The sequence below is a fragment of the Hibiscus syriacus genome, unplaced genomic scaffold, assembly GCF_006381635.1.
Source record: "Hibiscus syriacus cultivar Baekdansim isolate YM2019G1 unplaced genomic scaffold, ASM638163v2 tig00117016_pilon, whole genome shotgun sequence".
NCBI lineage: Eukaryota > Viridiplantae > Streptophyta > Magnoliopsida > Malvales > Malvaceae > Hibiscus > Hibiscus syriacus.
The window spans coordinates 2,506-26,987 of record NW_024063525.1 but is presented as its reverse complement, the minus strand read 5'-3'; the positions used below and the strand labels follow the sequence as shown (position 1 = coordinate 26,987).

Genomic DNA, 24,482 nt, shown 5'->3' with positions numbered 1-24,482 from the left:
TTAACATATAATTTTCCTACACCAAAGTTTACCAAAACACATACAAGCAAGATGCATAATGAATCTCACATGGTGACTACACTCGCCCATAAATCCCAACTTATAACACCTCTCCTCTAGTGTTTTTGGACCATTTTCTCTTTTCTTCTTATCTTATTAGATGTCCTGTCCATAATTTCTTAAGTTTGAAATGGAAATACACACATTAATGACTTGTTCAAACCCCCAGGAAATTAATCAAAACACAATAATAAATATGTATGAATTAGATAAGTTTAGGGTTGAGGATGAGATTTACTTAATTAGATTTAGAGATTACCACCACCAAAAAGAAGATTAAGTTAGGACCTCTCAATATCTAAGCTTAAATCACACAAGAACTCCTTAAATTAATGAATTCTGATTTTTTTTCTCATAAAAAAAATTCAAACTCTCAATAATGATTATCAAGCACTTCGATGATTGATGATGATGATGATAATGACGATGATGATGTTGTTGTTGTTGTAATACTAGTAGCCATATTTTTACGGGTTAATATATATATATATATATATAATTTTTGTAAGGGATGAACACAAATAATTTCAAGTGAGCATAATAAATAAAATAGTAACTGATTATGAGAAGAAAAATTGAATTTTAGAGTCTACTCTTACATTAATAGTCTAACTTGAGCGTGGATGCAGCATGCACAGGTATTAATTAAAAAAAGCGATTGGGCAAGTAGATGGGGCAATTCAACAACAGGAACTGAGGGTCTCATTACAAATATTAAAAATGGTGGGGAACCCGGTTTCCCATTTTTGCCTTGTCATTTTCCTGTTAACAGAACTAAGTCTCAAACACGATGCCACAATCATTTTTATTTTATGGTTGCCATCTTTGACATAGAATCTTCTTAACCTGGATCATGGCTTTTGACGATATGAAAGGAAACGTCTCTGGGGGCGGCCTTACCTGAATTCGATTGCTCAAGTTTGAAGCTGGTTTGTCGAAACTTTCAAACTTGTTGAACCATGATCTACATGGTCCACTATTATATGCACTGGTGGATCTAGAAATTAAAAAATAGGGGTCCAAAATTTCAATATCCTATTCTAAAAAAAATTGGCTATACAAATTTTTTTATTTTTTTCTATTTCTGTAACAAATTAAACTAAATTTAACACTTTTCTCAAAATAATGGGTGTGCAATGACTTCCCTAGAGAGCCATATACATCCGCCCCTGATCATATGTTTTTTCTCCCACTAACAATTGCCTCTCTATCATTCGGACCGTTGAATGGAGTCCCCGATTTGAGAAATCTAAAACTCAAAATCGAGATACTGGTTTGTGACTTTTTGAAATTAAACGACCATTTATATAATTGAGGTTTGAATTTATCCAATAAAACGAGCCAACTTAATATGCACACGTGATTGGATGGGATTCGTTGGATTACAATTTACAAGTACATTTCTAAGGCATCCTTTTGGAAGTTGGAAACGAAGGGGAAGATACGAGTAAAACTCTATTAAGACGAAAATGAAATTAGATACAATATTTTGTCCAGCATGGCGGAATTGATTTTTTAAGAGTAATAAAAAGTTGAAACAGATGTATTAGACAAAAAAGACTGCCTTGCCAAATATGATGCGGGTGTTATCTTCGACGTGAAGTCATTCTTACGAATATTTATCATCGCGTAAGAATATCAAAATAAAGCATCGGTGGTCCTATTTTCCTGCATTTAAACAAAAGCTACATTCTAGGTAAAAGAAATTGCATAATGCATTAAAGTAACCTTAACGTTTGATAATATTGTCAATCTTATTTTTATTCTCTTTTTTGGAATATTTGATCTCAAAACATTTTATTTTGGGTCAGAAAACACTTTCGTTTGATGGAAACCGTTTGTCAACTGACGGTCAACGCATGGTGCTGATCAAGCAAGAACATGTGGACCTAGATGTTGATGTGGCGTATCTAAGTCATGATAGATAATGACACGTCAGATTTTTAAAATAAAAAATGAAGTACTATTATTTATATATTTTTTATCCAATAAAGATGATGATACATGTCATCACCATATTGGTTTAAATTTAAACCAAGCAAAACATATTTTTGTGGGGAGTTGAACCTAGGCCAAGATGCTAGAAGTCCTAACACCCAATCACCCCACCAAGTCTTGCATTTGTATAACTTTTGCAAGACAAAATATTTAACATATACATTTAGTCTCTCACATATTTTATCTAACACCTTTTTCATCATCTTTTCACCAATAATTTCTTCTTCATTCGTTATGAACCAAAAAACAAAAATATAGATATAAAATCAAACACATAAATGTCCAAAAACATGTATCAATCACACTTGGGTGAAAAATGTCTCAGATAACTGGGGTTCCTCTTTTCCGCCATTTTTTTTAAACTATTTCCTATTAATTATAGGTTCATGTGTTTTTCGACTTTTATTTCCATGGAATATGCTGCTGTAAATTCGAAAAATAATGCTGTGACTAACTTGAGTGCCTCTCTGAATGGTGGTTTAAGAGGCAAGGTTTTCGAGAGAAATGAAAATGGTGTCCCTAATGCAAATCAAGTGAACGAGGATTCACCATATAATGGGAATGGTATGTTGGTTGTGGAAAAACCTCCTGTAAATAGTGTCCTTTTACCTAAATTTATGTGTAAAAGTTTCATTTCACAAAAAGAAAAAAAAATAGAGAAGTTGTAGTTTCAAAGGTAAACCCAAGGCTCTTTTCTTTTTTTTTTTTTGATTTGGTTTCGGTTTCTTGTTCCATGTGGCTAAATGATCTGTTTTTTTCTCGTTGTTCTTGATTTACCAATTGCTTCGAGTTATGCTGAGGAATAGGTCTAGAGCTGTGACCAACAACAAGCAAGCTTTAATAGCGGATCATGACTCTCATTCATCATCTTCTCAAAAGAATCTCACTTAGGCTACAAACCAAAATCCCCAGAAATTTTCTTACCAAACAAACACCCCTCACGAAAAAAAACATATATGCATGTAAGAGTAAATGTAGTTTCTTTGACAACTTTATAATGAAGGAAAAAATTTACAGGGGAAGAGAAAATGAAGAAGGTGTTTGATAAAATGTACGAGGAGCAAAACATATATGTTAAATACTTTTCCTAACATAAAAAACTCAAAAGCAAGAGTTAACTTGGTGGTTGGGTGTTTGAATTCTATGCATGATGTCCTAGGTTTTATCTCTACTAATGTATATTTTGGTTACTTTAAATTTAAACCAATGAGGTGATGACACGTGCCATCAACTCATTGGATAAAAAATATTAAATAAAATATATAAATATTAAGAATAATATTATTTAATTTTCATTTAAAAATTGATCGTGGAAATGCCACATCATCATTTATTATCATGACTTGAACATGCCACGTTAGCATCTGGGTCCACGTGTTCTTGTTTGGTCAGTACCATGCGTTGACCGTTAGTTGATTGACGATTTTCATCTAACGAGAATGCTTTTTAACCCTTGAAACGTTTGAGATTTAAATGTTCTAAAAAAGAATATGAGCAAAATTAACAATACTATTAAACGTTAGGGGTATTTTGATGCATTATGTCTAAAAAAACCACTTTCAAATCAGTTTCATCTTACTTCAGTCAAAAAGGAAATTAAATCTCACATTTTGCCTATCTATGGCAAGAACTTACGTGAACGTAAAAAAAAATCTAACATGAAAGTGTCACGTCATCATCTAAAATTATGATTTGAACACGTCATGTTAACATTTAAGTTCACGTGTTTTTGTTTGGTTATCACCATGCGTTGACCGTTAATTTAACTAGTGATTTCTATTGAACAAAATTACTTTTTGACCTTAAATGAAAGAAAGAATATGAACAAATTTAACAATATTATTATGCTAAAAAAACACTTTCAAATCAATTTCATTTTACTTCAGTCAAAAAGGAAATTCAGCCCCACATCTCGCCTTTCTATGGGTCGTTCTGCGGTGCGGCGCCTAAAAAACGGCTAATATACGGCGTGACCGGTTAAACAAGTGACCGGTTAAAATTTAGACCGGTTATGTTATATTATTTAACCGGAAATATTATAAAGTACAATAACATACTAGGTAGCGCTTATATAATGTAATAGGTAGCGCTTATATTTACCTATTTTATAAGTAAACCGGTATATTTATACCGATAGCATTGCAAATTTACCTATTACATTATATTATATTGAAAGTGTCCATACTTTTTATAAAAAGGATCGATACTTTAACAGTGTTTCATGTTTTCCACCTACAATATTGATTTAATAATTTCATTTGCACAAAAAATTATTTGATTGTTTTGATATTTTATAAAATATTATTTAGAATTTTTAATTTAATAATAATATATACCGTAACGTAAAAAATAAATCATTAGACGCCTATAATTACTAAATTAATATCTTAAAACTCACTCAAAAGATAACCTTAAATTAATGTTTTCCACAGTGAAAAAAGTATGGACACTTTTATAAAAAGGATAGACACTTTACAATATAACCACTACCTATTGCTTGGCATCATATGAGATTTGGATTTTGATTTCCTTTTGCTTGGCACCATATGAGCTTTGGATTTTGATGAGCATCGGAAGTATTTCAGACTTATGATTTGGGTGGTACTCAACTTATGATTTTAGTTGCTATTTGTTACATTTCTTGTATACCACCCAGATCATACGCCCGAAACATTTCTGACGCTTTAAAGTTGACCAAAAAATAAAATGATCGGGATTTCCCTCGCGTTTATACGTTGGAAAAAAAACAATGGAAATTAGGAATAATCAATGATAACATGCATATTGGCTTGGGCTAATATTATAGTGGAGCCGAAATATATTGAAATTCAAACTCAAATTGAAATTTAAATTCAAACTCCAATTACATATGAAATGAATTTGAAATGCAGTGTTAAATTGAACATGAAAATTGCATAATTGATTCATACTGTTCAAGTAACATGCTTTATGAACCATCAAGCTAAAAGACAATATTGATTGAGTTCAAAGCTGAGTTGTGAGTTGATGGAGTTGTCACACTTGTCACATGGTTGGAATAAAGTACTCACATGCGAGATAGATACCTATTACATTATATAAACGATACCTATTACATTATATAAGGGCTACCTATTACATCATATGTTTACCTATTATATTGAAAGTGTCCATACTTTTTATAAAAAGGATCGATACTTTTTTTAAAACTTATGTAATTTATGTTTCAATTTTTTTAACAGTGTTTCATGTTTTCCACCTACAATATTGATTTAATAATTTCATTTGCACAAAAAATTATTTGATTGTTTTTATATTTTATAAAATATTATTTAGAATTTTTAATTTAATAATAATATATACCGTAACGTAAAAAATAAATCATTAGACGCCTATAATTACTAAATTAATATCTTAAAACTCACTCAAAAGATAACCTTAAATTAATGTTTTCCACAGTGAAAAAAGTATGGACATTTTTATAAAAAGGATAGACACTTTACAATATAACCACTACCTATTACATTATATAAACGATACCTATTACATTATATAAGGGCTACCTATTACATCATATGTTTACCTATTTTATTGAAAGTGTCCATACTTTTTATAAAAAGGATCGATACTTTTTTTAAAACTTATGTAATTTATGTTTCAATTTTTTTAACAGTGTTTCATGTTTTCCACCTACAATATTGATTTAATAATTTCATTTGCACAAAAAATTATTTGATTGTTTTTATATTTTATAAAATATTATTTAGAATTTTTAATTTAATAATAATATATACCGTAACGTAAAAAATAAATCATTAGACGCCTATAATTACTAAATTAATATCTTAAAACTCACTCAAAAGATAACCTTAAATTAATGTTTTCCACAGTGAAAAAAGTATGGACACTTTTATAAAAAGGATAGACACTTTACAATATAACCACTACCTATTACATTATATAAACGATACCTATTACATTATATAAGGGCTACCTATTACATCATATGTTTACCTATTTTATTGAAAGTGTCCATACTTTTTATAAAAAGGATCGATACTTTTTTTAAAACTTATGTAATTTATGTTTCAATTTTTTAACAGTGTTTCATGTTTTCCACCTACAATATTGATTTAATAATTTCATTTGCACAAAAAATTATTTGATTGTTTTTATATTTTATAAAATATTATTTAGAATTTTTAATTTAATAATAATATATACCGTAACGTAAAAAATAAATCATTAGACGCCTATAATTACTAAATTAATATCTTAAAACTCACTCAAAAGATAACCTTAAATTAATGTTTTCCACAGTGAAAAGAGTATGGACACTTTTATAAAAAGGATAGACACTTTACAATATAACCACTACCTATTACATTATATAAACGATACCTATTACATTATATAAGGGCTACCTATTACATCATATGTTTACCTATTTTATTGAAAGTGTCCATACTTTTTATAAAAAGGATCGATACTTTTTTTAAAACTTATGTAATTTATGTTTCAATTTTTTTAACAGTGTACTGCGAATTTAAAATGATAATATACTTGTAGTTATTGTACATACCTAAATATGTACTGCGAATTTAATGTTGTACCCACCCTTTAACTACAGAAACATGTTCAAAATGAACCTTCGTTTACATATCCATCAACTCCTGGAGCACTGAACTTGCACAACAAAATTTTTGCCATGGATAATACTGATGTAGACAATGTTAAGCCAACCGAGGAATGCCATGAAGTACATAATGTTGATGAATCTGACAGATTGGTTGGTCAGCTCTTCTGTTCACGTGATCAAGCTTGACACTTTTACAAGGGATTCGCACGGGAACATGGGTTTAGTGCACGTAAGGGAACAACACGGCTTGACGTGGAAGGGAATGTGAAGACACAAGAATTTTGTTGTTCCAAAGAAGGATTTCGAGTATCAAAAGTCAATACTGTTGATCGTCAACGTGCTCATACGCCAGTCACAAGAACAGGATGTAAGGCTAGAGTCGTAGTTACAGCAACAAATACAAACGATCAGTGGGTTATAAGTAAGTCTGATCAGAAACATAATCATGCATTGTGCACATCTGCTATGACACCATTTATGCGTTCTAATCGAGCTGTAAGTAAGGCTGATATCGATGAGGCAACAACATTGAAAGAGGTCGGTGTTGGCACGTCACAAGTAATGAACTATTTAACGCAGCAGGCAGGGGGCTATCATAATGTTGGATTTACACATAAAGACCTCTACAATGCACTTCAAAGAGGTAAAGCAAAGGAAATCGTCGATGGGGATGTGAATGCGCTTATTGCCTACTTTGATTATAAGAAACATGATGATCCCGGGTTTTTTATGACATACTCGGTAGACGAATCGGGGGCATTGTATAATCTTATTTGGTCGGATTCTACATCGAGATCGGATTACACATGCTTCGGTGATGTAATTGCGTTCGACACAACGTACAAAGATAATTTGTATGGTCGACCAATTATGCCTATTGTTGGTGTCAATCATCACCATAACACAATTGTGTTTGCCACTGCCATAATCGCTGACGAAACGTCTCAATCTTTCGAGTGGGTGCTACAGAATTTTTTAGAAGCCATGATGAATAAATCACCTATTTCTGTTGTAACCGATGGGGATAGGGCAATGCAGAGGGCTATCAAATCTGTTATCCCTTATGCTAAGCACAGATTATGTTCTTGGCATCTTTCTCGCAATGCACAAGCTAACATTGGTGACCCAAAGTTTACAGCAGCATTCTCAAAATGCATGGCTTCCTGGTGGACAACCAAGGAATTTGATATTCAATGGCGTTCGATTGTTTCAGAATTCAACGTCCAAAAGCATCCATGGGTGATTGAGAAGGGAATTCAACGTCCAAAAACTCGTCTGCCATCTTTGTTTCTCCATGTCGGATCTAAAGTTCAGAGTTTCGAAGGACCTGATTTCCTCAGAAGAATCGTTTGTTACAGAAGGAGGTGGTTGAGAAGAACTGGGTTGAGAAGAGCTTTGAGAAAGACCTCGCTTCTGACGCTGACGTTTTGGAGCCATTTTGGTTGGATGCTACCCCTATTACAATGGAACACAAACACATTCAGGATAAAAACTCCAATATAGAAATCAATCAAACCCATAAAATATCGATAAATTTACCTGAATATCTGATCGTCACTTATGATAACGGTAGAAGGAAGAAAGAGGAAGATCTGCCTGCTTGCATTTATGTTTAGGGTTTCTCGATTAAGAGTACTATATAAACGGTGGAAAACACTTGATATTTAAATTTGTATCGACACAAAATATATTAGTGTCGACACATTATTTAGACATATTCTCTCATAAAACCGGTATAATTGTACCGGTTAGATTGAAAAATTACATATTACATTATACTTTTGGGTTCGATGATTTTGGGATCGACACTTTTTATATATGGATCGACACTTTATGGGTGCACCTTGTTTTTAATTCATTCTGGGAAAAAAATATCGACACAAACTATATTAGTGTCGACACATTATTTAGACTTATTCTCTCATAAAACCGGTATAATTGTACCGGTTAGATTGAAAAATTACAGATTACATTATACTTTTGGGTTCGATGATTTTGGGATCGACACTTTTTATATATGGATCGACACTTTATTGATGCACCTTGTTTTTAATTCATTCTGGAAAAAAAATATCGACACAAACTATATTAGTGTCGACACATTATTTAGACTTATTCTCTCATAAAACCGGTATAATTGTACCGGTTAGATTAAAAAATTACATATTACATTATACTTTTGGGTTCGATGATTTTGGGATCGACACTTTTTTATATATGGATCGACACTTTATGGGTGCACCTTGTTTTTAATTCATTCTGGAAAAAAAATATCGACACAAAATATATTAGTGTCGACACATTATTTAGACATATTCTCTCATAAAACCGGTATAATTGTACCGGTTAGATTAAAAAATTACATATTACATTATACTTTTGGGTTCGATGATTTTGGGATCGACACTTTTTTATATATGGATCGACACTTTATGGGTGCACCTTGTTTTTAATTCATTCTGGAAAAAAAATATCGACACAAACTATATTAGTGTCGACACATTATTTAGACTTATTCTCTCATAAAACCGGTATAATTGTACCGGTTAGATTGAAAAATTACAGATTACATTATACTTTTGGGTTCGATGATTTTGGGATCGACACTTTTTTATATATGGATCGACACTTTATGGGTGCACCTTGTTTTTAATTCATTCTGGAAAAAAATATCGACACAAACTATATTAGTGTCGACACATTATTTAGACTTATTCTCTCATAAAACCGGTATAATTGTACCGGTTAGATTGAAAAATTACAGATTACATTATACTTTTGGGTTCGATGATTTTGGGATCGACACTTTTTATATATGGATCGACACTTTATGGGTGCACCTTGTTTTTAATTCATTCTGGAAAAAAAATATCGACACAAACTATATTAGTGTCGACACATTATTTAGACTTATTCTCTCATAAAACCGGTATAATTGTACCGGTTAGATTAAAAAATTACATATTACATTATACTTTTGGGTTCGATGATTTTGGGATCGACACTTTTTTATATATGGATCGACACTTTATGGGTGCACCTTGTTTTTAATTCATTCTGGAAAAAAAATATCGACACAAACTATATTAGTGTCGACACATTATTTAGACTTATTCTCTCATAAAACCGGTATAATTGTACCGGTTAGATTAAAAAATTACATATTACATTATACTTTTGGGTTCGATGATTTTGGGATCGACACTTTTTATATATGGATCGACACTTTATGGGTGCACCTTGTTTTTAATTCATTCTGGAAAAAAAATATCGACACAAATATATTAGTGTCGACACATTATTTAGACATATTCTCTCATAAAACCGGTATAATTGTACCGGTTAGATTAAAAAATTACATATTACATTATACTTTTGGGTTCGATGATTTTGGGATCGACACTTTTTTATATATGGATCGACACTTTATGGGTGCACCTTGTTTTAATTCATTCTGGAAAAAAAATATCGACACAAACTATATTAGTGTCGACACATTATTTAGACTTATTCTCTCATAAAACCGGTATAATTGTACCGGTTAGATTGAAAAATTACAGATTACATTATACTTTTGGGTTCGATGATTTTGGGATCGACACTTTTTTATATATGGATCGACACTTTATGGGTGCACCTTGTTTTTAATTCATTCTGGAAAAAAAATATCGACACAAACTATATTAGTGTCGACACATTATTAGACTTATTCTCTCATAAAACCGGTATAATTGTACCGGTTAGATTGAAAAATTACAGATTACATTATACTTTTGGGTTCGATGATTTTGGGATCGACACTTTTTATATATGGATCGACACTTTATGGGTGCACCTTGTTTTTAATTCATTCTGGAAAAAAAATATCGACACAAACTATATTAGTGTCGACACATTATTTAGACTTATTCTCTCATAAAACCGGTATAATTGTACCGGTTAGATTAAAAAATTACATATTACATTATACTTTTGGGTTCGATGATTTTGGGATCGACACTTTTTTATATATGGATCGACACTTTATGGGTGCACCTTGTTTTTAATTCATTCTGGAAAAAAATATCGACACAAACTATATTAGTATCGACATGACCCTTAATGTGTATAAGAAACATGTACAACAACATACTGCTAACTTTTCTCATCTCATTCATAATTATATTCACATAAAAAATATAAATCGTATACAAAATTATAAATCTTATACAAAATTAACTCGACATTTACATCATTGCATCCTTTTGTTATTCCTATGTAATATTGCAGCTTTTGTTATCTCCTGTCTTCGTTCATTTTGATTGTGGCTTACGAGATCGTTTAATACTCGCGATCGATCCCAGTCTCCAACAACCTATATTCAAATTGTCAGAACGTTAAGTATTGTCAACTACAGCATTCAATCTACGACTTTTAACAATTTTACCACAAACAATTTTTTCTATCCACTTACAAAATCACCAGTTGCCCCTGTAGAACCGATCGATTCCATCCACATCATCACATACATGCCGCAATCATATCTGTTACCAAATTTGAAAACCACACATGTCAATATGATGAATACTGCATAAATTAAGCTTTCTATTTATGATAACATCTCATACCCATTCAATTGCTTATTCTTCTTATGCTCCACAAATTTGAAATTTTTCAAGGGATACTTTCCTAGAGATCCACATGACTCAACCCAAATGCGTTTCTTATTATAAGAATCTAATATTTTAATCTGCATTAAAATAGAAGAAGTTATGCACCAAAAAATTATGCATTATAATTTACATAATGTCCTTTCATACATACATACATACCAATCTCTTAGCATCCTTCACTCTCTGTTTAGCTGCTTCAGTTGTAAACATACTATCATATATTGTTACAACATGATCTACCATATCCAACACCAACAGATACCAATGTGAATTATGGTAGTTTATTGTGATCATTATCTGCAACAAATTTCACACCCAATTTGACAAAATTCAACATTCTATATCCGAAAACATCATTTGCAATTGGTATGGTGTCTTACCTTCTCACAGTCGGTGAATTTCACATAGTTATCCAATATGACACCCCAGAAGGTAGAAATACCCTCAACACTTTCTTTGTTGTTGCCTTCCAACGCCTGTTGCTGTAATTACGCAACAAACATTATTAATTTACCGTCTATAACACTACTTTTCAATATTTATTAATTTAACTCACCACTAAGAGGTATGGAAGGTAGCCAATCCTCCGGTGTGACTTTTGAGAATCGTAGCATATGGTCCAGGCGAGCAAATCGATAACCTAACAAAATTAATTACACAATCAGAACATATTCAATAAGTTTTATTTATTTTCTACTTTCTACTTACCACACCGCCAACCCATTCCGTAGGCTTCAACGTTGCAACGTCGTATACAGTAGCGAATTGATTTCCCATTGATATTACAGAATATCTGTATGAATCATTAGGATTAATATCTTGTCATGAAATATTTAAATATCACTCACAAAACAATATATTTCACTTACCCCGATTCTAACTCGCTATTCCATAAATAATCACAAATTGCAGCTTCGATGTCATCAATTCCGGTTGGAATGTCCGCTTTTTCAACCTACAATTTTGCATACAAATTTTTGTCACAACAACATAATAAAAATCAAATTAAGTATTCTTTTATTAAACTTACCTTCTGCTTCTTCTTCTGGGGTGCAGGACATTCCGAATCCAAAACTGCTGCTATAACACTCTCCGGTGTATAAATGACATCGACTTCCTTCCTCCTCATTTCTTCCATCTCTTCTTCTTCCTCCTCCCTCTTTTCTTCTTCATATTTTTTCAGTTCATCGTACTTTTTTTCTACATAGCTCTTCATATCTTTTATTTCACCCTTCAATTGAGCTCCTTCATCCGAGTATTTATCAACCACCCCTTTCACCCCCGTAAGTTCACTCCTCAAATCAACAACCTCCTTCACCACTCCCTCAAATTTTTCTCCCGTCACCATCTTAATATCACCCCTTAACACCGAAACTTCTTTCACCACTTCACCCCTCAACACCTCTACTTCTTTCACCACTCCATCTATTTTTCCTTCCACTACCCCCTTATGCCTCTCGAGTTTCTCTACGACTTGATCAAGTTTCTCTTCGACTCTTGATTGTCTTTGCATGATTTCAAATTGGATTTTTTTGATATCAGCCAATTCAGACATCAAAATGTCGAAGTTACTCTGTTTTGCTTCACCGTCGTCCCACTCACCTTCATCCCCCAATACAACCATCCCTCCTTTCTTCTCCTCTGCCTCCTCTACATCCTTGCCAATAACCTTCAAAAAATTAAATTACAATATTAAGACATTGATTATATTCTTAATATTATTTAATTACATTTATTACCATTTCTTGCTTCTTCCCTCTATCCAACTTCAACTTCACCATCACTCTAACCACCTCTTCCTTCCCCATGCACGGATGCGTGCCACTCCGGTTCTTTCATAAGCCGGCACTGCCTCACAGCCCGACCAAAAATCGAACAGTGCAACCTGCATTTATAATAAAATTAGAATTTTATATAAAAACACAAAAAGTGATTCAACTCATTTACCTCTAAGATTGCTATGCACCCTTTGAGGTATCTCTGGCTGCCCTTTTTAAAGGTGATAATTGATTCAATCAATCTCGAATGGATATATTCAGCCCAATTGAATTCACCCTTCAAGCCTTCATCGCAAATGAGCTTCATATATTCCTTGTTCGTTGACGTATCACCCGTTGGACAAAGAAATATACCGACAAGGTACAATAGAACTCGGGCCTTCAGCTCATCCCCCAAGTAATATCCACTTTTGATATCCTCTTCAACTTCAGTATATGTCACCTTATGATTCAAACCATATTTGGAGGCAAGTGCATTCCAGTTCTTACTCCTACAGACTTCTATAACACTTTTGCCTTTGTTTTGTACCCCCAATACGGCTGCAGCAGTCGATACCCCCAGAGGGAATGAATAATCACCATACTTAGCCATACATTGACTGACGTCAAATTGTGCCATCAAGGATCGACACAATTCCCTCCGAATAGGTCGATCCCTTACTCCGATCAACGATCCAAAACCTATTTCTCCCAGCACATTCAACTGACCCTTCTCCTTAAGGTGTTTAATTAATAAATTCACCCTTTTAATGCTGCATCTTGTCGACACTTCCTACATTTTTTAACAATATATAATGTTATAGTTCTTATATATTTGTATCAACGTATTTACAAGTTTAATGAATACCTTATTTTCATGTGCTTTCCTCCGTTCTTTGTATTCTTTACTATCATTCCTTGACTGTGTGATGTAAGGTTCCTTTTCAGCATCACTCATTGAATTCCATTTGGACCTCACATCTTTTTTCACCTAATATTAAACATAAACGTTTCTTAATCAATACATTAACACTAAATACTAATACTACTCAATGTCAATTTCATTTTACATACCGAACCGCTCTGTGTGCCATCTCCCTTCATCCTTTTGCATTCGGCCATACTGTTAACATTTAAAATTTGTAATCAATTTAAAGTTTATCGATACTTTAATCCAATTACCATTTCAACAATAATAACAAAAAGACATTGATACTTACTAGAAGTACATATATCCACCCTTTGGTTGCTTTCGAGTCTCGGCCTCAATTTCAAAGTCATCTGCTCCACCAACAATTTTCCAACCCATTGACTCCATTTTCCTTCATATATCAGTTTACGCAAATCAAATTATTTTGTTACATACACTTTTCATATACAAATATAGATAACTACTCTTGTGGTAAAACGGTTTTCTTCAAAAGAATTTGAATGGCCACACCAAAATGTGTCGGCACATTTATACAACCTATAATATCATTTTCTACCTATAATATTTAATAAAAGTATCGACATTTATATTTTTCCTTGAATATCTATTTCTACCTGCAATCGGTCCCAAATGCTTCCTTACTCCAAAACCCCAAACAACACATAAAAAACCCTATCGCGATTACTGTAATAATAAAAAATTAGGGTTTCGACAACATACTTTTCGATTCGACTGCAGCAACAAACAAACAAACTTCGCTTTAGAAACGCCTTCTGAAATGCAGCAACAATTACTCTTCGATTTCAAAAACTCGTCCGTTCTATCTATTTTCAGAGGATATTTAGCTTATATTTTCATCGGATATGTTATTTATATTTAATCGATACAAATACAAAAGTGTCGATACTTTTATGTCAGGTGTCGATACTTTCGAAAGGATAATTACCTATTTCTTTGAAAGTGTCGATAATTTATTACACGTACTTACGAAAGTATCGACACTTTCAATATATCCGGTATCATTTTACCGTTTTTATCATTTTGATACCGGTTTTATCATATTTTTACCTGTTATATCGTTGTGGATCGATATTTTTTTTAAAGTATCGACACATTATAGGCGCTATAACTGCTTCTCTTTTAAATTCACAAAGTGTCGATCCTTATATAACGTATCGACACTTTTAAATTTACCGGTTTTATCATTTTGTTACCGGTTTTATCATATTTTTACCCGGTTTTATCATATTTTCAGCATCACTCATTGAATTCCATTTGGACCTCACATCTTTTTTCACCTAATATTAAACATAAACGTTTCTTAATCAATACATTAACACTAAATACTAATACTACTCAATGTCAATTTCATTTTACATACCGAACCGCTCTGTGTGCCATCTCCCTTCATCCTTTTGCATTCGGCCATACTGTTAACATTTAAAATTTGTAATCAATTTAAAGTTTATCGATACTTTAATCCAATTACCATTTCAACAATAATAACAAAAAGACATTGATACTTACTAGAAGTACATATATCCACCCTTTGGTTGCTTTCGAGTCTCGGCCTCAATTTCAAAGTCATCTGCTCCACCAACAATTTTCCAACCCATTGACTCCATTTTTCCTTCATATATCAGTTTACGCAAATCAAATTATTTTGTTACATACACTTTTCAATATACAAATATAGATAACTACTCTTGTGGTAAAACGGTTTTCTTCAAAAGAATTTGAATGGCCACACCAAAATGTGTCGGCACATTTATACAACCTATAATATCATTTTCTACCTATAATATTTAATAAAAGTATCGACATTTATATTTTTCCTTGAATATCTATTTCTACCTGCAATCGGTCCCAAATGCTTCCTTACTCCAAAACCCCAACAACACATAAAAAACCCTATCGCGATTACTGTAATAATAAAAAATTAGGGTTTCGACAACATACTTTTCGATTCGACTGCAGCAACAAACAAACAAACTTCGCTTTAGAAACGCCTTCTGAAATGCAGCAACAATTACTCTTCGATTTCAAAAACTCGTCCGTTCTATCTATTTTCAGAGGATATTTAGCTTATATTTTCATCGGATATGTTATTTATATTTAATCGATACAAATACAAAGTGTCGATACTTTTATGTCAGGTGTCGATACTTTCGAAAGGATAATTACCTATTTCTTTGAAAGTGTCGATAATTTATTACACGTACTTACGAAAGTATCGACACTTTCAATATATCCGGTATCATTTTACCGTTTTTATCATTTTGATACCGGTTTTATCATATTTTTACCTGTTATATCGTTGTGGATCGATATTTTTTTTTAAAGTATCGACACATTATAGGCGCTATAACTGCTTCTCTTTTAAATTCACAAAGTGTCGATCCTTATATAACGTATCGACACTTTTAAATTTACCGGTTTTATCATTTTGTTACCGGTTTTATCATATTTTTACCTGGTATATCGTTTTGGATCGATATATTTTTTAAAAGTATCGACACTTTTTAGGATTTAAAAACTGCTTTTAAAGTTATGTAATTTATGTTTCAATTTATTTAATAGTGTTTCATGTTTTCCACCTACAATATTAATTTAATAATTTAATTTACACAAAATTTTATTTGATTGTTTTGATATTTTATAAAATATTATTTAGCATTTAAATTTAACAATATTAACCAAATATAATAATAAATATGTTTTCAACAGTGAAATAAGTATGGACACTTTTATAAAAATGATATATACTTTTTTGAAAGTTATGTAATTTATGTTTCAAATTTTTTAATAGTGTTTCATGTTTTCCACCTACAATATTAATTTAATAATTTCATTTACACAAAAAATTATTTGATTGTTTTGATATTTTATAAAATATTATTTAGATTTTAAATTTAACAATATTAACTAAAGATAATAATAAATATATTTTCACAGTGAAATAAGTATGGACACTTTTATAAAAAGGATAGATAATTTACAATATAACAAGTAAAAATATGACAAAACCAGATTCATTATGACAAAACCGGTAAAATTTACTTGATATGTTAAACGTATGGACACTTTTATAAAAAGGATAGATACTTACCGATAACCAAAGTTTACCGGTTACCAAATTTTTTAATAGTTTTTCATATTTTCTACCTAAAACATTATTAGTTGTCAACATAATAGGTACCGCTAAACCGAATTTATTAAATACATTTTAATGTATCCGGTAATGCTGTATATTAGCCGTATATTAACCCGCCTTTCCTGAGACATCCCCTTTCTATAGCAAGTACTTGCGTGCCCGTAAGCTAACTGAGTTCTGATAAAAAAAAATATTATTATTAAAATAATAAAAAAATAGAGTTATCTAATTATTGATCCGAATAACTTATTAGATTTTATAATTTTAATTTTAATTTTAATTTTAATTTTAATCTATGTTAGCATTTAAATATAAAATTCACACAAACTCAAATATGAATTAACTTGGAATTTAAAATTTCAAGATCTAGACAACTAAGCACGAGTAAATCAAAACCCTTTCTATTTTTTTCCCTTCATATTTTATTCTATTGTCATGCTTCTTATACTCTATTTGATGTTTTATTTGAGGAAAACTACCTAAACGATCACTCGCCTTTTAGGAAGTGAACATTTTGGTTAAAAATATATTTTCAATTTAATCACTCAACTTTTAGTATCTAACATTTTCATCATAAAATAGTTTTTCAATTTAGTCACTCAACTTTTAGATGCTAACATTTTGGTCACCAAAAACCCTTTCAGTTTAGTCAGTCAAGTTTTAGGCACTAATATTGTGGCCATTATTCAGTCACTCAAAAGAAATCCTAAATGATTTGGAAAATTAATTATAGCTGAAATAGATGATATATATACATATGAGTAAGTGTCTAGAAGACTAAATTGAAATAATTGTTTTTTTTTGCCCTAAAAAGTTGGGTACCATGGGAGTAGTTTACCCTTTATAGAAACTGTGTCGGAAACTTCCGCGTTATTGGTGAAAGTATTTCCGGAGACTCTTTTCGACGAAGACTTGGCTTTTTACTCGGTTCGACTTTTCCCTTTTTCTCGTAGTTTCTGTACTTTCTATTTATTTGGATGAATCAGAGGGGTCAACTTTAGGATCGAAAGCGATTTGAAACGCATTGAAAAGAAAAAGGGAATGGAGAATTTTTTGAATGAGTGCTTCGATTTGAAGCCCAAACACTCTTCGGAGGAAGCTTTGGAAAGATGGAGGAAAGTCTGTGGTTTCGTCAAGAATCCGAAACGCCGGTTTCGATTCACTGCCAACCTCTCCAAACGCTACGAAGCTGCTGCAATGCGACGATCCAATCTGGTGCGTTGAATTTTTAAATCTAGTTTCTGATTTAAGATTAAACTGCTAGTCATACTTTCTATTTTACTATACTTACGAGATTATGTTTTGATGTCTATAAATTAGCTGATCTTTTTCCGAAAAATCTAATGATCCATATATATAGCGTTGAAATACAAATCTAATTTCTCAAAGTTAATTGTTTCTTTTTCCGCGGTTGAATATTGAACAAAAATTGTCCCCTATATGCTAAGCTCCTTTTATGAATAGGATCGTGAGTATGAAATTTAGCGTTTTATAGCTTATTTATTTTCTATCTGTAAAATTGCAGGAAAAACTGAGAATCGCTGTACTGGTTTCGAAAGCTGCCTTCCAATTTATCTCAGGTGAGATTTTAGGAGCAAATTTGCATTTTATTTTGAAGGAAAGCTTCCTTTCAACTTACTGAATTTTCTTTTTTCAGGTGTCGAAACAATTGAAAGTGATTATGTTGTTCCTGAAGAAGTCAAAGCTGCTGGTTTTCAACTTTGTGCTGATGAATTAGGATCCATCGTGGAAGGCCATGATTTGAAGAAACTAAAGATTCATGGTGGAGTGTATAGCATCGCTGAAAAACTCTCCACATCAACCACCAATGGGCTTAATTCTGATACCGATCTGTTGTATAAAAGACAACAGGTCTATGGAATCAATAAGTTTGCTGAGGCTGAAGCTAAAGGGTTCTTGGTATTTGTTTGGGAAGCTCTTCAGGACATGACCCTTATGATCCTTGGGGTGTGTGCTTTTGTGTCATTGATAGTCGGGATAGCTATGGAAGGATGGCCAAAGGGAGCTCATGATGGACTTGGGATTGTTGCAAGTATCTTATTGGTTGTGTTTGTCACAGCTACAAGTGATTATCGCCAATCTTTACAGTTCAAGGATTTGGACAAGGAGAAAAAGAAAATTTCAATTCAGGTAACAAGAAATGCATGTAGGCAGAAAATGTCTATATACGATTTGCTTCCCGGTGATATTGTACACCTCAATATTGGTGACCAAGTCCCTGCTGACGGCCTTTTTGTCTCGGGATTCTCTGTGCTAATTGATGAATCAAGTTTAACGGGGGAAAGTGAGCCTGTAATGGTGAATGCTGACAACCCTTTTATGCTTTCTGGTACTAAGCTTCAAGATGGATCATGCAAGATGCTGGTTACTTCTGTTGGGATGAGAACACAGTGGGGTAAATTGATGGCAACCCTTAGTGAAGGGGGTGATGATGAGACCCCACTGCAAGTGAAATTGAATGGTGTAGCAACCATTATTGGGAAGGTAGGCCTGTTTTTTGCTGTCATAACTTTTGCTGTATTGGTGCAAGGACTGTTCATGAATAAACTGCAACAAGGGACAATCTGGAGTTGGTCTGGCGATGAGGCATTGAAAATGCTGGAATTCTTTGCTGTTGCAGTTACAATTGTTGTTGTTGCAGTTCCTGAGGGCTTACCATTGGCTGTGACTCTGAGCCTTGCTTTTGCCATGAAGAAGATGATGAATGATAAAGCACTAGTTCGACACCTTGCAGCTTGTGAGACTATGGGGTCAGCAACAAGTGTTTGTAGCGATAAGACTGGGACACTAACCACTAATCACATGACGGTTGTGAAATCATGCATTTGCATGGGTGTTAGGGAAGTAGGTAACAACAATAAAGCTTCTCTCTACTCTGAGATTCCAGAGTCTGCTGTGAAACTCCTGCTACAATCCATTTTTACCAACACTGGGGGTGAAATTGTCATTAACAAAGATGGAAAACGTGAGATATTGGGAACACCCACCGAGACTGCTTTGTTAGAATTTGGCTTGTCTCTGGGTGGAGATTCCCAAGCAGAACGACTGGCATCAAAACTTGTTAAGGTTGAGCCATTTAACTCTACAAAGAAACGAATGGGAGTAGTCCTGGAGCTTTCTGAAGGAGGGCTACGAGCACACACTAAAGGTGCTTCAGAGATAGTTTTGGCTGGATGTGACAAGGTGATTAATTCAAATGGGGAAGTTGTTCCTCTGGATGAAGAATCCATTAACCACCTCAATGCTACAATTAACCAATTCGCTAATGAGGCTCTTCGAACCCTGTGTCTTGCATGTATGGAACTAGAAAAAGGTTTCTCCCCTGACAATGCCATTCCACTTTCTGGGTATACTTGTATAGGAATTGTGGGTATTAAAGATCCAGTTCGCCCTGGTGTCAAAGAATCTGTTGCTATTTGCCGTTCTGCTGGGATTACTGTAAGAATGGTCACAGGAGACAACATAAACACTGCAAAGGCTATAGCCAGGGAATGTGGAATTCTTACAGATGATGGCATAGCCATTGAAGGCCCGGATTTCAGAGAGAAGAGCCAAGAGGAAATGCTTACTTTAATTCCAAAGATTCAGGTACCCTCCACATTTTTATTCCTTGCTTCAAAACCTTACCCAGTTGGGTACTTTTAAGAAGGATGAATCATGTAGTCACACCTTGATTTTCCTTTATATTGCAGGTGATGGCTCGATCCTCTCCAATGGACAAACATACTCTTGTAAGGCAATTGCGAAGTACATTTGATGAAGTTGTTGCTGTGACTGGTGATGGAACAAATGATGCACCAGCTCTGCATGAAGCAGATATTGGACTAGCAATGGGCATTGCTGGAACTGAGGTATTCAACGGATTAATAATTTCTTACTCTGCATGCATCTTGTAGCAATCAAATGATTTTATATGCAAAATTAGAATTATGCTCGAATAAGTACTGATTCAATACCATGAGATTGAATCAGATAGTGATGCATGTTCTCGATGGAGTGCTATATGTAGTATGGTATATAAAATAAAGGACATAGACTTGTGTTCTTTTGAGAAGAAGGGATCTAGACAAGGCCTCATCAGTACAGGAGGGAAGCCATTATGATAGTTTTGATGCAATATACGATGCTTAATTTTGATTCCAACCACCTTTCATGCACCTGATACTAGAGTGTTGTAACAATGACTAACTGTCCTTGTTACCTGCTAGTAAAATATTTTACTTAAATATATGAAGAAATGCCAGTACCGAGATTCAACTAATCTCAATTCTCAATTTCAGGTGGCCAAGGAGAGTGCTGATGTCATAATTCTGGATGACAATTTCTCAACAATTGTGATAGTAGCCAAATGGGGTCGTTCCGTATACATAAATATTCAAAAATTTGTACAGTTTCAACTGACAGTCAACATCGTTGCACTGATTGTTAACTTCTCCTCAGCATGTTTGACTGGTAAGAAAGGGATATGTTTTGTCTACATATATTTTAAACTTATATTCTAGCTTTCGTTGCAAAATGAATACAATGTTGTCATATTTGCTTATGCTTTTTGCACCAAACCATTATGCAGGGAGCGCTCCTCTCACAGCTGTTCAGCTATTGTGGGTCAATATGATAATGGATACTCTAGGAGCACTTGCGCTTGCAACCGAGCCTCCAACTGATGAACTAATGAAGCGTTCACCGGTTGGAAAGAAAGGGAATTTTATCAGTAATGTGATGTGGAGGAATATCTTAGGGCAATCCTTTTATCAGTTTATGGTTATATGGTACCTTCAGGTGAAAGGAAAAGCAATGTTTACTCTCGACGGCCCTGATTCTGACGTGATATTGAACACGATTATTTTCAATTCATTCGTCTTCTGCCAGGTAACCTTTTTATTATGAGCTCCTCCATATTTTGCTATAAACACACATTTTTGAGCCCATGATTTACCTTACAAAGTCCGTTGGGTGATTTCCACAGGTTTTCAATGAGATCAGCTCACGTAACATGGAGGAAATAAACGTTTTCAAGGGTATATTAGATAACTACGTTTTCGTGGCTGTCCTTGGTTGCACTGCTGTCTTCCAAGTCATCATCATTGAATACTTGGGCACATTTGCCAGTACAATTCCACTCACTTGCTCACAATGGTTTGTAAGCGTGTTCATCGGATTCTTAGGGATGCCAATCGCTGCCGCCTTAAAGACAATACCGGTATGAACTACAATAAGCTCAGATGCTGTTTTCCGATGAACAACAACGAAGCCTTTATGTACCTCCTTCCAGTGTAGATTCATTAGTGACAAGAAAGATTTCCCTGCTTTATTGACACGATTGATTGCGCAATTAGAAGGTAAATAGAGATTTCATTTTGGAACATTTTGTGGATTTTTTGTTTTTTTGTTTATAGTTGAAGCTCTAGGTTGCTCAATTCTCTTGGTTCTGAATTTCGTTTTCTAATTGACATGTAAGCTCTTTTCTACTAATTGAAATATGTACTCTTTTTCATCAAAATAATCAGATCAATAAACCCAAATCTTATCACTAAAAGACCCATCAAACTCCAATGCATTATGGCCGGCATATTTTCTTTGCCAGGCTATTTTGAAAAGACTTGTTGAACGTAAGTTTCAATAATTTGAGGTTATTACATCTGAAACACCCACAACTGCTACGTTATGTAGTGACGAATAATTTGAGGTTATTACAAACTTTGGTGTCTCAGATTCCCTCATCTCTATTTCAACCATCATACTATAGCACCAATATATATCTTCCTGTTTCATCCAATATAACATTCGTATCAATAATCAAAGGGGAAAAGACGCGTGACTTTATGTTAGAGGAATATCCTTATAAAATTTTAGGAGGGATGAAAATAGATTATCAATAAAAAAATATATATATGAGAATTTAAAATTTTCAGAAGACCAACTGTCCCATCCGTCCCTTTTAGTCCATCCTCGTTGATAACACTTCAAGTATATTAATGCACTGTTAGAATAAGAAAGCTCACACTTTGTAAAGATCCCAGTGATGAAATGAAATCAATCTTGACCTCCATTGCTTTTATTGTTAATCCACTGTTTGAAGCAGCTAACACTGCAGCTGCAGCAATAATTGATGGTCGACAATCCACCAAATCGATTTCTGTATCGAAAACATGCTATGGATCAGATGGAGGCTGCAACTAACTAAAGTGGAATATTGATGTTTCATCGTTGAAATGTATCATTTCTTTAGATTCTATAAACTTAAAACTTGAATAAACTATTAACTAATTATGCTTTGTTTTGGTGATGAAATGAAGGTCCTACAGTGCCAACAAATACATTTATAGTTTGATATGAATAACATCACTCAAAGTGGATTACAGGCACTGCCAAAGTCTGGACCACTCTCTACTTATTATATATTCATCAAACGTCTTTCATTTGTATATAGTTTATATGGGTGGTGATGCTCAAACCAATCTAACTCTTCATGTTGGATTCTGATTTCTCTGACACTGAAAATCATGGTTCCTAGACTCAGTTTCTTTCAACACATTACTTTACATGGTTGTTTCTTCTATATGCTACTACCACTCGTTAGCCGATAAAGCAAGATGTCTACTTTTACAACACCCACTACGGTATACTTTTTGACTGTACTAAACTTCAGCAACGAAGGTGTAGCTGGTCATCACGTCAGTCACAGCTGCTACCGAGGATGCAGGTCAGGTGGAGCCACGAAGGAGCAGGAGAGAAAGAAGAATCCCAACATCCCTAACTGATTTTGTCCTATCTTAGGGAAAAGACTAAATAAAACGAGTGTGTAAGCCTTTGAGGCATGAAAAATCTGAATTTACTCCTTTCTTTGAAATCTAAGCTTTCTTTCCTCGTCTATTTCTCCCAAATTTCTGCGTCGTTCCTTCTTCAAATTTTAATCATAACAACTTGGTGCTTTCATTGACCTTTCCCATGGTGAATCATTCTGAATCCATTAAAGCCCTTCAGGAGACAACAACTCACCATGACGAGGTTCTCGCCTCATTGCAAACCCATGCCATGAACTAGAAACAATGGAACGCAAATCCCCAGCTCATCCTCCAGGACATGGCCAATTAGTTACACACCATCTGTGCCCAGTTGGGAACTTCGGCGACTACATCCACAGGAGGCGACGTCACCATCGATAGCAGCACGGTAAGGCAAAGGTCTGTACTGATTCGGATGATGTTTTTCCCTTTGCTCCAAAGCCAGTTCAAGTGAAACTTCCTTTGTTTACTCGGAAAGATCCAGATGAATGGTTAGCATCAGCCCA

The 24,482-nt window shown here is 33.6% G+C and overlaps 1 protein-coding gene across 1 annotated transcript; it reads left to right on the top strand.

Moving 5' to 3' along the window:
* The first annotated feature begins 1,598 nt into the window (after positions 1 to 1,598).
* On the top strand, positions 1,599 to 22,486 carry LOC120195564 (calcium-transporting ATPase 2, plasma membrane-type-like). Its single transcript, XM_039197552.1, has 8 exons — positions 1,599 to 1,603; positions 18,209 to 18,385; positions 18,696 to 18,750; positions 18,828 to 20,779; positions 20,884 to 21,042; positions 21,472 to 21,643; positions 21,762 to 22,060; positions 22,158 to 22,486. Exons 2-8 carry the CDS (start codon positions 18,212 to 18,214, stop codon positions 22,395 to 22,397), a joined length of 3,051 nt encoding a protein of 1,016 aa, XP_039053483.1. The 5' UTR covers positions 1,599 to 1,603; positions 18,209 to 18,211; the 3' UTR covers positions 22,398 to 22,486.
* Positions 22,487 to 24,482: the final 1,996 nt, after the last annotated feature.

What these genes read in the sequence shown, in the direction of transcription:
- LOC120195564 (XM_039197552.1), top strand. Translation starts at nt 18,212, where the DNA reads ATGGAGAATTTTTTGAATGAGTGCTTCGATTTGAAGCCCAAACACTCT. An exon ending in CTTTAATTCCAAAGATTCAG is followed by an intron (nt 20,780 to 20,883) that starts GTACCCTCCACA and finishes TTTATATTGCAG; the next exon opens with GTGATGGCTCGATCCTCTCC. An exon ending in ATTCATTCGTCTTCTGCCAG is followed by an intron (nt 22,061 to 22,157) that starts GTAACCTTTTTA and finishes TGATTTCCACAG; the next exon opens with GTTTTCAATGAGATCAGCTC.